This window comes from Ips typographus, linkage group LG5 (genome assembly GCF_016097725.1).
Source record: "Ips typographus isolate SLU linkage group LG5, UJ_Ityp_2.0, whole genome shotgun sequence".
Lineage (NCBI taxonomy): Eukaryota > Metazoa > Arthropoda > Insecta > Coleoptera > Curculionidae > Ips > Ips typographus.
In genome coordinates, this window is record NC_138426.1 from 13,084,445 (window position 1) to 13,096,998 (window position 12,554).

General features: G+C 36.4%; 2 protein-coding genes across 2 annotated transcripts; one reads left to right on the plus strand and one right to left on the minus strand.

Moving 5' to 3' along the window:
• Positions 1–1,117: 1,117 nt before the first annotated feature.
• Positions 1,118–5,974, minus strand: LOC145729118 (juvenile hormone esterase-like). The gene is made up of 7 exons (XM_081979749.1): positions 5,787–5,974; positions 5,445–5,739; positions 5,227–5,396; positions 4,969–5,175; positions 4,596–4,916; positions 4,404–4,548; positions 1,118–1,550 (listed from the first exon to the last, which is right to left on the minus strand). The coding sequence occupies exons 1-7, from the start codon at positions 5,913–5,915 to the stop codon at positions 1,234–1,236; spliced, it is 1,584 nt and encodes a 527-aa protein (XP_081835875.1). The 5' UTR covers positions 5,916–5,974; the 3' UTR covers positions 1,118–1,233.
• Positions 5,975–6,100: 126 nt separating this feature from the next.
• On the plus strand, positions 6,101–11,651 carry LOC145729117 (juvenile hormone esterase-like). Its single transcript, XM_081979748.1, has 8 exons — positions 6,101–6,264; positions 8,721–9,015; positions 9,062–9,231; positions 9,285–9,491; positions 9,545–9,677; positions 9,727–9,914; positions 9,967–10,111; positions 11,305–11,651. The coding sequence occupies exons 1-8, from the start codon at positions 6,118–6,120 to the stop codon at positions 11,619–11,621; spliced, it is 1,602 nt and encodes a 533-aa protein (XP_081835874.1). The 5' UTR covers positions 6,101–6,117; the 3' UTR covers positions 11,622–11,651.
• Positions 11,652–12,554: the final 903 nt, after the last annotated feature.

A 12,554-nucleotide genomic window follows, 5' to 3' on the forward strand; every position in this document is an offset into this window, starting at 1 on the left:
ACTTTTAGTCCAATTCGTCATGAAATAGTGTTCAGCTAAATCGAATTTATTAGCATTTTTTCGTGCATAATTCAACTGGATACGATTGTCACTTTTTCATTAAACAACTAATTTTTGTTTTGACGAAACAATTTCGAGTGAATTTAATTAATGAAAACAAACTAACAAAACCCAGCTTTATAACCGTATACAGAAGGCAATTTGGGTTAATAAATATTAATTAATGGTGACAATTTGTGGAAAAAGCACTCGAAGCGCTAACGCCAATTTTGGACTGTCGAATTGTAATTTTATTTATTTTTTCGTTGTTACAACAGTCAGGAATTCAATATTTGTTTCAGTGATAATTTCATTATAGAGTTATTATACAAAATGCATTTATTTGCATTACTACAGTCCTGCGATATATCTGATTTAAATTTGTTAAAAAGAGTGAATAAACTAAAATCAACCTTCAACATCCGCAAGATATGTGTCCCTCAAAGAAATCTTACGTCAGACCAATATCGACAAATCTAACCTCAAAACAATCACTCACCGGTTATTTGAGGCATCGGTTCTGGTCCGTGTGCACAGCATCACTCTCAGTCCTCACTCTTCAAAAACAATATAGAGTTTGTAGGAAAATCCAAAGCCCGTCACTCAAATACCACCAAAAATAGATTATGACCAGATGTCATAGAGGACGTGGGGCGTCGCGATCGAAGACGCGCACGTCGCGACGCTTTCCGACGGAATGATGCTCCCACAACCACCCCCTTCCCTTTTATACACGGTGGGGGGGATGGAAGCTGCGCGTTCCTAAGCAACCTCGGATCATAATCATATCGTACGCCGCCACACAGCCACCCCCACCCCCATGCGCCCTTAAAACAACTGTAGGGGCTGTAAAGAGTGGGAAGGGGGCGCGAGGATGACGATAGGGGTGGACGGGGGGGGTTGCTCTTTTACCAGCTCTCGCGTGATCGAAGTGACCTGGTATCGGTAATAAACGGTTACGTTTATGTGTGTGTTTTGGGGGTATGGTCGATTCTTAATTGAATTTGATTGAGGGGCGAGAAGGGGGTAGATGTTGTCTTGTTTTCCGTGAAAGGGGGAGATTAATTAAAAGAGTGTCTTGGGTTTTTATAGAGTTTTTCTATTGTCTTCGATTAGGGTTGCACATTTACTACTTTACTAGAGTTAATGAAATTAGTAGTAATTTAGAGAAATGGGAGTAAACAAACTCAATTTTTAAGGTTTTTCATCTATAGCCAAATCAAACCCTCCAGCTTCCTCAACAATATCACTCCATACTCTCATACGTTCCTCAAAAGGATTTGTAAACATCTCCAACTTCTCGGCTAATTTGAAATAGCTAAACTGTTGAGGACCGGTGATTGGTCGCCATTTTGGGTGGGGCACGCCTGTCCGAGCAAAATCTGTCCAGATTCCGATCACCGTTTTGATCGCGTCGACATCATCAGGACCGGCCGGTGAATTGCTGCCAAACACGCTCAGCGGAAACAGAAAATCTTGATCGCCCCCATGTGACATTCCAGTTATACTATCTGTAGATTATGTGGTTAAAGTTAGCAAGTTACGGTCACATCACATGAATGTGGCAACACTGTAAAGTTAAATTGACATCTATCACCAGCAGTCATGTGACCAAGAATTGTCATTTTTAACTTTGAAAAGTCTGTAAATTACATTGAAACAGAAAAGCTAAAGTTGTTTTTGTTGTTGAGTTGATTTAGAATGTCACATGATCGTGACAAGTTAAATTTGCAGCAAGAAACTTACTGAAGCTTGTCAACAACAGTCATGTGACCAGGTAATTGTCATTTTAAACCTTGAAAAGTCTGTAAATTACATTTAAAAAGTTGGAAAAGCTAAAATTGTTAACGCATGTCACGTGATCGTGGCAAGTTAAATTTGCAGCAAGCAACACAATAAAGTTAAATTGAAGCTTGTCAACAACAGTCACGTGACCAGGTAATTGTCATTTTAAACCTTGAAAAGTCTGTAAATTACATTTAAAAAGTTGGAAAAGCTAAAATTGTTAACGCATGTCACGTGATCGTGGCAAGTTAAATTTGCAGCAAGCAACACAATAAAGTTAAATTGAAGCTTGTCAACAACAGTCACGTGACCAGGTAATTGTCATCTTAAACCTTGAAAAGTCTGTAAATTACATTTAAAAAATTGGAAAAGCTAAAATTGTTAACGCATGTCACGTGATTGTGGCAAGTTAAATTTGCAGCTGGCAAATCTGTAAAGTTAAATTGACACCTGTCAACAACAGTCACGTGACCAGGTAATTGTCATCTTAAACCTTGAAAAGTCGGTAAATTACATTTAAAAAATTGCAAAAGCTAAAATTGTTAACGCATGTCACGTGATCGTGGCAAGTTAAATTTGCAGCAAGCAACCCAATAAAGTTAAATTGAAGCTTGTCAACAACAGTCACGTGACCAAGAAATTGTCATTTTTAACTTTGAAAAGTCTGTAAATTACACTGAAACAGAAAAGCTAAAGTGGTTTTTGTTGTTGAGTTGATTTAGAATGTCACGTGATCGTGAAAAGTTAAATTTGCAGCAAGAAACTTGCTGAAGCTTATCAACAACAGTCACGTGACCTGGTAATTGTCATATTTAACCTTGAAAAGTCTGAAAATTACATTTAAAAAATTGGAAAAGCTAAAATTGTTAACGCATGTCACGTGATTGTGACAAGTTAAATTTGCAGCTGGCAATTCTGTAAAGTTAAATTGACACCTGTCAACAACAATAAAGTTAAATTGAAGCTTGTCAACAACAGTCACGTGACCTGGTAATTGTCATTTTAAACCTTGAAAAGTATGTAAATTACATTTAAAAAATTGCAAAAGCTAAAATTGTTAACGCATGTCACGTGATCGTGGCAAGTTAAATTTGCAGCAAGCAACACAATAAAGTTAAATTGAAGCTTGTCAACAACAGTCACGTGACCAAGAAATTGTCATTTTTAACTTTGAAAAGTCTGTAAATTACACTGAAACAGAAAAGCTAAAGTGGTTTTTGTTGTTGAGTTGATTTAGAATGTCACGTGATCGTGAAAAGTTAAATTTGCAGCAAGAAACTTGCTGAAGCTTATCAACAACAGTCACGTGACCTGGTAATTGTCATATTTAACCTTGAAAAGTCTGAAAATTACATTTAAAAAATTGGAAAAGCTAAAATTGTTAACGCATGTCACGTGATTGTGGCAAGTTAAATTTGCAGCTGGCAATTCTGTAAAGTTAAATTGACACCTGTCAACAACAATAAAGTTAAATTGAAGCTTGTCAACAACAGTCACGTGACCTGGTAATTGTCATTTTAAACCTTGAAAAGTATGTAAATTACATTTAAAAAATTGCAAAAGCTAAAATTGTTAACGCATGTCACGTGATCGTGGCAAGTTAAATTTGCAGCAAGCAACACAATAAAGTTAAATTAAAGCTTGTCAACAACAGTCACGTGACCAAGAAATTGTCATTTTTAACTTTGAAAAGTCTGTAAATTACACTGAAACAGAAAAGCTAAAGTGGTTTTTGTTGTTGAGTTGATTTAGAATGTCACGTGATCGTGAAAAGTTAAATTTGCAGCAAGAAACTTGCTGAAGCTTGTCAACAACAGTCACGTGACCAGGTAATTGTCATATTTAACCTTGAAAAGTCTGTAAATTACACTTAAAAAATTGGAAAAGCTTAAATCGTAAACGCATATCACGTGATCGTGGCAAGTTAAATTTGCAGCAAGCAACACAATAAAGTTAAATTGAAGCTTGTCAACCACAGTCACGTGACCAGGTAATTGTCATCTTAAACCTTGAAAAGTATGTAAATTACATTTAAAAAATTGGAAAAAACTTAAATTGTTAACGCATGTCACGTGATCGTGACAAATTAAATTTGCAGCAAGCAACACAATAAAGTTAAATTAAAGCTTGTCAACAACAGTCACGTGACCAGGTAATTGTCATCTTAAACCTTGAAAAGTCTGTAAATTACATTTAAAAAGTTGCAAAAGCTAAAATCGTAATCGCATGTCACGTGATCGTGACAAATTTGCAGCTGGCAATTCTGTAAATTTAAATTGACACCTGTCAACAACGGTCACGTGACCATCAAAATGTCTTCTTTAACCTCAAAATCATCCAAATCTAAGGCAACTGTGATTTTAAAACTTTAAATGCCAACAATGTAAATCAAATAAGTCAACTTGTTATATGTTTTTGGAATCGGAAGAAAAAGATCTATTGCAACGCATCAGAAAATATACAGGGTGTTGCTATTAAAAATGTATCACTTTGTATTGTTTTAACCTTTCTTTCGGTCTCGCCACAAGCTTTTAAATATACGGACCAACCCTGTACAAATATATAGTAAAAATTCTTACCGTCTACTTTCAGCATTTTTCGAAATTTTTTAACATTTTCAGTGTTGTAATCGAATTGGTAGAAGTAGATTGGATATTTAGAGTGTTTAAGCGTCATTTTAGTAGACACAATCACTCCAACATTAAAAAGAGTATCCCCCAAGTGCTGAAAAACCCTTGTTATCCTTTTCAGTGTTCTAAAAGAGTACTCACCTGGTGTTTTCCTAACTTGTCAACTCCGTTTTTATAGTAAAGTGCTTGGATGGTTTCCTTCCATTTGGGAAAATTAGAATGTTTACGGTTCAAGCTCCATGGTATTAAGTGTTGATCAGGTGTGAAGTCTTTGGGAATATAAATCAAATCACCCAGTTCACCAATTAAGCCTTCATTACTGCACAGGCCTTGAATAATAGGGACCTGGTTGAATTTTCCTGACTTTAAAATGTCTGCAGGGTTTTCTGTGAGGAAAGCTGTAGGGTTGGGTTTTTCGATCACAGGTCCAAAAGGTCTTCGTATGTCTGGGATTATGATGCACTGAAATTTGTTTCTTATTTATTTTGGTTCCCAACTTGATGACTTGATTTACGTCTGAAATAGTTTGAGTAGCTTTGAAAAGATCTTCCCCATCAACTTCAAGAAAAACCTTCAAAGCCTCAGCCTCAGAAGAAACTTTTTTGCCCAGTTTCTCAACTACTTGGATGGCGTTTTTTTGGCCCCAGGCCCAAGAATTGAACACTGACCCACTTTGAGCTATGGCCTTATGGAAAAGACCTTTTGCATAAGGTGAAAGAACCTGAACAATCAATTTTGTTGTCTGCGATCAATTAGGTGAATAAAAAGTGACCTGAAATTGTACTGATGCTCCTCCAGCACTGATACCAAAAATGGTGACATTACCAGGATCACCATTAAACTGTTTAATGTTTTCTTGGACCCACCTCAAAGCTTGAGTTTGGTCTTTTAGACCGGCATTCCCAGGTACATCCAGGTTAGTGTCATCCAAACTCAAAAAACCTACAAAAATCAACGTCCAAATGTTCGGTAAGCGAAAAGGACACTAACCAAACACCCCTAAACGGTAGTTTAGAGTAACCAGCACCACGTCCTGGGTCAGAAAATACGCAGGGTCGCACATCTCCTGAGTACCACTTCCTACAGTGAAAGCTCCTCCATGGATGAAAACTAAAACCGGTTTCAAAGTCCCACCAGGTTGAGGTAAGCTCCTAGTGTGAACGTTGAGGTAGAGACAGTCTTCGGAACCGATTACTTCACGAGTGCGAAAACTAAGTCCAAAATTAGGACTACCATCTTTGGTGCAGTCTTTTGTACCCGTCCATGGTTCTGGAGGTTGTGGAGCCTAAATGTATGTTAGTTGTCGCATCATGTTCTTAAGAGAGCATTTACCTTAAATCTTAACGGTCCTACAGGTGGTTTGGCATAAGGAATACCCAAAAATTTGAGAAATTTTCCACCATCGAGATTTATACCGGTGGTACCCAAAATGCTGCCTTGTTTCACTACAACTGTTGCCATTTTGTTACTTTAATTGTTTATACACTTTCAACAGTCAAGGTTATGTTGCCAGTTTACTCGGTTATCTAAAAATTTAATCTGTAAAACATGTGGGACGAATTAATTGGTAATCGACCATACTTAAGTCAGACGGAATAACTCGATAATACCCGAAGTGATTTTTAAAATAAGAAGTACTATACGATAATTAGTGACAATCAAAATGGCTTCAGATATCAGTGGTCCCACAGTGTCGATAAAACAGGGTGATCTTTTTGGCACCACTGGAATAAACTTGAATGGGGACAGTTTTTTCAAATTTTTAGGAATCCCTTATGCTAAACCTCCTATTGGACCTTTGAGATTCAAGGTATGTGGAATTGAAATTGAAAAAGTATTGTTATATTAATAATTATTAAAAAGCTGCTACGTAAGGTTGATGATTGTATAGCTTATCAGCGTTGAAGGATAAAAAAATTTTATCTAATTTTATAAATGAGTATGGTTTACAAATTATTTATTTAAAAATATGACAGTAAAATTACTTTTGGGAAGGAGAAAGAGTAGCAACAAACCTAAATATTTAAATTACTTAAACTGGTTCACAAATGTAACACTACTACTAAATTACTTATTAAACTTTAAGAAAGTATTCTCTCTAAAACCGTCCAAAAGTTTCTAAAACCGGTCTAGAAGCTTTAAAAACAATCTAGAAGCTTCCAGATGCTCCTGAAATAGCCTAAAAGATTCCAAAAGCATCAAAAAGCTTTTAGAACAGTTTAAAAGTTTCCAAATTTTCTTGAAACCGTCTAGAAGCTTCTAAAAGTTCCTAAAACTGATCTGGAAGCTTTCAGAAGCTTTAGAAACAATCTAGTAGCTTCCAGATGCTCCTGAAATAGCCTAAAAGATTCCAAAAGCATCTAAAAGCTTCTAGAACAGTTTAGAAGCTTCCAAACTCTCTTGAAACCGACTAGAAGCTTTCAAAAGTTCCTAAAACTTGTCTGGAAGCTTTCAGAAGCTTTAAAAACAATCTAGAAACTTCCAGATGCTCCTGAAATAGCCTACAAAAATTCCAAAAGCATCTAAAAGCTTTTAGAACAGTTTAAAAGTTTCCAAATTCTCTTGAGACCGCCTAGAAGCTTCTAAAAGTTCCTAAAACTGTTCTGGAAACTTTCAGAAGCTTTAAAAACAATCTAGAAACTTCCAGATGCTCCTGAAATAGCCTAAAAGATTCCAAAAGCATCTAAAAGCTTCTAGAACAGTTTAAAAGCTTCCAAATTGTCTTGAGACCGTCTAGAAGCTTTCAAAAGTTCCTCAAACTGGTCTGGAAGCTTTCAGAAGCTTTAAAAACAATCTAAAAGCTTCCAGATGCTCCTGAAATAGCCTAAAAGATTCCAAAAGCATCTAAAAATTTCTAGAACAGTTTAAAAGTTTCCAAATTTTCTTGAAACCGCCTAGAAGCTTCTAAAAGTTCCTCAAACTGGTCTGGGAGCTTTCAGAAGCTTTAAAAGCAATTTAGAAGCTTCCAGATGCTCCTGAAATAGCCTTAAAGATTTCAAAAGCATCTAAAAGCTTCTAGAACAGTTTAAAAGTTTCCAAATTCTCTTGAGACCGCTTAGAAGCTTTCAAAAGTTCCTAAAACTGGTCTGGAAGCTTTCAGAAGCTTTAAAAACAATCTAGAAGCTTCCAGATGCTCCTGAAATAGCCTAAAAAGATTCCAAAAGCATCTAAAAGCTTCTAGAACAGTTTAAAAGCTTCCAAAAGTTTCTAAAACTCGTCTGGAAGCTTTCAGAAGCTTTAAAAACAATCTAGAAGCTTCCAGATGCTCCTGAAATAGCCTAAAAGATTCCAAAAGCATCAAAAAGCTTTTAGAACAGTTTAAAAGTTTCCAAATTTTCTTGAAACCGTCTAGAAGCTTCTAAAAGTTCCTAAAACTGATCTGGAAGCTTTCAGAAGCTTTAGAAACAATCTAGTAGCTTCCAGATGCTCCTGAAATAGCCTAAAAGATTCCAAAAGCATCTAAAAGCTTCTAGAACAGTTTAGAAGCTTCCAAACTCTCTTGAAACCGACTAGAAGCTTTCAAAAGTTCCTAAAACTTGTCTGGAAGCTTTCAGAAGCTTTAAAAACAATCTAGAAACTTCCAGATGCTCCTGAAATAGCCTACAAAAATTCCAAAAGCATCTAAAAGCTTTTAGAACAGTTTAAAAGTTTCCAAATTCTCTTGAGACCGCCTAGAAGCTTTCAAAAGTTCCTCAAACTTGTCTGGAAGCTTTCAGAAGCTTTAAAAACAATCTAGAAACTTCCAGATGCTCCTGAAATAGCCTACAAAAATTCCAAACGCATCTATAAGCTTCTAGAACAGTTTAAATAAAGCTTCCAAATTCTCTTGAAACCGCCTAGAAGCTTCAAAAAGTTCCTAAAACTGGTCTGGAAGCTTTCAGAAGCTTTAAAAACAATCTAGAAGCTTCCAGATGCTCCTGAAATAGCCTAAAAGATTCCAAAAGCATCTAAAAGCTTCTAGAACAGTTTAAAAGCTTCCAAATTGTCTTGAGACCGTCTAGAAGCTTTCAAAAGTTCCTCAAACTGGTCTGGAAGCTTTCAGAAGCTTTAAAAACAATCTAGAAGTAAGAATTATGCTACAAAGGTACATGTGCTGTGAGTAGTTTGTGATTGGTCAAGAAAAAGCACCAAATTGAAATCTGCTTTTTTTGACCAATCATAAACACTGTCTCAGTGTAAATCTCAGCATAAAAGGATAGATTGTGAATGGTCAAAAAGCTTTTTCTGACATTTTTAAAATACATTAATTGGACTAACCATCATCAGGCACCACAACCTCCACAACCATGGAAAGGACTTCGTGACTGCACTAAAGATGGGAGCACAAACTTGGCTCTCAGTTTCCGCACTCGTGAAATAGGCGGTTCTGAAGACTGTCTCTACCTGAACGTGCACACCAGAAGCCTGCCCATACCTGGTGAACCCTTGAAACCGGTCCTGTTCTACATCCATGGAGGTGCTTTTACTCTAGGTAATGGTACTCAAGAAATGTGCGCAGCCGAGTATTTGCTGAACCAGGACGTGGTTCTGGTTACCATCAATTATCGCCTGGGGGTTTTTGGTGAGTGCTTTACTCATTACAATTGGATAGCTAAATGGTTTAATAGGGTTTTTGAGTTTGGAGAACTCTAGTTTGGAGGTACCTGGAAATGCTGGTTTAAAGGACCAAACTCAAGCTTTAAGATGGGTTCAAGAAAACATACGACAGTTTAACGGTGATCCGGATAATGTCACTATTTTTGGTGTTAGTGCTGGAGGAGCTTCTGTACACTTCCAGGTTTGTTTTAGTGATTTTTTTTTTTTAGTAAACCTAAAACTGAATTTTTATAGGTGATTTCACCCTGTGCTAAAGGTTTGTTTCATAAGGCCATAGCTCAAAGTGGGGTTGTTTTAAATCCTTGGGCCTGGGGACAGAGAAATTCAATCCAATTAGCTGAAAAATTAGGCAAAAAGGTCGCCACTGAGGCTGAGGCCTTGGATGTCTTAATGAAGGCTACTGCCAGGCAGTTGTTTGAAGCTTCACTAGCCATGGAAGATGTAATTAAACTTAAAAACTTTTAAACTAATTTCAATAACTTTAAAATATAAAGCGTCCAATAAAATTGGATGAACGAAGGGTTTTCGGTCCGATAATTGAGAAACCCAACCCCAAGGCTTTCCTGACTGAGAACCCTGCAGATATTCTGGCTTCAGGAAGGTTCAACCAGGTTCCTCTTATTCTCGGTATTGTTTCCTATAGCAGCTTATTTCCTGTACACGTAAAATTTTTCAGGTTTTTGCAGCAATGAAGGGTTGATTCTAGGATATGGAGAAGTACTAGGGATTCCGCACAATTTCAAGTCTGAAAATCATTTGATTCCTTGGAGCCTCAATCACAAGAACCCTAATTTAACCAAATGGGAAGACATAATCCGGGAACGTTACTATAAAAACAAGGAATCAAAATCAGGAGAGTACCAGGTAGATTTGGGCAAAGATTATTAGTTCAGAAAGTTATTTTTTAACTTTTCAGCACGTTGGTGATACTAGCTTCTATGTGGGCATCATTGATTCGATCAAATTAGCGTTGAAACATGCTAAGAATCCTGTTTATCTCTATCAGTTTTCGTATGAAACTGAAAACGTTAAGAATCTTCGTAAAATGATAAAAATTGAAGGTAATATTTCCTTTTATGTTTATTAATATGCCTGTTACTCAAGCTAGTTTTGAATAGATAATAACAACCATTACTTTACTCACGGGTAGGTTAAAACTAGATTGCTAAGCTTGGAAATTGTCAAGTTCAATCCCATAGGGCTACAAAACAATGAAGCACACTTGAAAAGTAACAAAATCAGTGTGACTTTGGTTGAATGCTTTTTTAGCATTTGTAACATTTGGTTGTCTGGATTTGACTTCATTTTTAAATATGACAACCGTCAATTCTCCTTTCCATAAAGTTGTAAAGCACAAATCAGTACCAAACGTATTTTATAGTTTAATGAGTGGAATTTGAGCATTTATGACTACTTTTATATGTCGATGGACAGCCAATGAAATGAGCTTTCCATTGACGTAGAAAAGTCGGTTGGTTAGTGGTACCGTTTAGCCAGTCGTTAGCCAGGCGTCAACTTTGACTAATTTTTTTGGTGCATCCTTTTGTTTAATATTCAAAAACCCGCTTAATTGCACTATTTTTGCTAGAGTTTTATACGTCAATGGAAAGCCAATGGAATGAGCTTTCTAAAAAGTTTCCCACATAGATTGATAGGTTAGACGGTTTGACCGCTAGAGAGCGTCAAAGTTGACTATTTTCTTTATGACTTTTTTAGTGCATCCTTTTGTTCAATCTTCAATAACTCGTTTATTTCAATCATTTTTAGTAGAGTTTTATACGTCAATGGATAGCCAATGAAATGAGCTTTCTTAAAAGTTTCCCACATAGATTGATAGGTTAGACGGTTTGACCGCTAGAGAGCGTCAAAGTTTACTATTTTCTTTATGACTTTTTTCGTGCATTCTTTTGTTCAATCTTCAATAACTCGTTTATTTGAACCATTTTTAGTACTGTTTTATACGTCAATGGATAGCCAATGAAATGAGCTTTCTAACAGTCTCCCAATTTGAATGGATAGGTTAGACGGTTTGGCCGCTAGAGGGTGTCAAAATTGACCAATTTTTTCATGACCTTGTTGGTGCATTCTTTCGTTCAATCGTCAATAAGTAGCTTATTTGCCACACTTTATATAAACTTTTATATGCCAATGGATTGCCAATGAAATAAGCTTTCTACTGACGTATAAAAGTTAATGGGTTAGGGCTACGGTTTTGTCGCTAGAAAACGTTAAAACGTGTTTTTTTTTTTGACAGATGATATAACTGGGGTGCCTCATGGTGGCGATCAGAACTTCCTATTTCCGCCCACTTTATTTGGCGGTGGAATACCATTGACAAACGAAGATTTGTCGGCAATCAAAACTGTCACAGGAATCTGGACAGATTTTGCACGCACTGGTATTCCCCACCCAAAATGGCCACCCATAACCAATCCAAACGAAATCGTGTACATGAACCTGGCTGGAGAGCTAACGATTGAAAAAAACCCATTTGAGGAACGTATTGCTGTATGGAGGGAAATAATTAAGGAGGCGGGAGGTTACCACTTAACGATTGAGGAAAACGCTTGATTATTCGTAATAAAAGTGTCTTTAACGACTGATCTGTGTTTGAAGGGGGCCTAATATAGGGACATAAAAGGGCATTGTGTCCAAAACACTTAACACACATACAAACATGGCGGACGTCGATGTTATTTAACAAAAACAGATAACCGAGAGAGCGACACACGTAACAGTCAATGGAGTTCCGGTTAGGAATGTTTTGCTAACGAAATTTTCGCTGATAACGGACGCTTTTGGCACTTACGCGCCCCATTTAAAACATTTCAATTGACTACTCTGTCTGTTATCTGGATAAGTTTTGAAAAGCTTTGGCAATTTTTTTCGTTCGCATAGGTGTGAAATGTGCGAAAGTTTCGGGGTTTTGTCCGTTTAAAATCATATGAAATTACATTAAAAATTACAAAAAGTTGGGTTAGAATGCAAAAGTGGTTAAATTGAATTTGCGAAGTTGAATTACGATCAACTGTCAAATTAATTTCGAGAAACCTTGATTTAAAAGTTTACACATACAAAAAAAAAAAAGAGTGTGGAAAAGATGCTTTCCACAAATGTTAGGAAAATTAAAATTAAAGTTAATTAACCATGATAAAGTCATAACATCACTGATGGCGTAGGTAAGACACATGACTCCTATTTGGTAGTATGTTGCATTGAACTTGAACTAAAAAATTAGTGCAAAAAATTATAACTTTCTGCACTCTTATGCGTGCGAAAAAGTATCAAATACTGCACGCAAGTAGAAAAAATTATTTGCAAAAATTTCGTCTGCAAATTAGTTGAAATTGTGATTTAAAGTTTGAACACCCTGTAAGTCAGTTATTTTTAAGAGTTCAGGGTGGTTCGACCACTTAAAAGAACCGTTTTGAGCTCCTCTTTTTCAGGGTGTAAAGCAAAAAATTCTCTCTATAAAATTGCGTACAAGGTGACCAAAAACAGACA

What these genes read in the sequence shown, in the direction of transcription:
- LOC145729118 (XM_081979749.1), bottom strand. Translation starts at nt 5,915, where the DNA reads ATGGCAACAGTTGTAGTGAAACAAGGCAGCATTTTGGGTACCACCGGT. An exon ending in GAGCATCAGTACAATTTCAG is followed by an intron (nt 5,176 to 5,226) that starts GTCACTTTTTAT and finishes TTGATTGTTCAG; the next exon opens with GTTCTTTCACCTTATGCAAA. An exon ending in AAAAATGCTGAAAGTAGACG is followed by an intron (nt 1,551 to 4,403) that starts GTAAGAATTTTT and finishes CATAATCTACAG; the next exon opens with ATAGTATAACTGGAATGTCA.
- LOC145729117 (XM_081979748.1), top strand. Translation starts at nt 6,118, where the DNA reads ATGGCTTCAGATATCAGTGGTCCCACAGTGTCGATAAAACAGGGTGAT. An exon ending in TTATCGCCTGGGGGTTTTTG is followed by an intron (nt 9,016 to 9,061) that starts GTGAGTGCTTTA and finishes ATGGTTTAATAG; the next exon opens with GGTTTTTGAGTTTGGAGAAC. An exon ending in GAGCTTCTGTACACTTCCAG is followed by an intron (nt 9,232 to 9,284) that starts GTTTGTTTTAGT and finishes GAATTTTTATAG; the next exon opens with GTGATTTCACCCTGTGCTAA.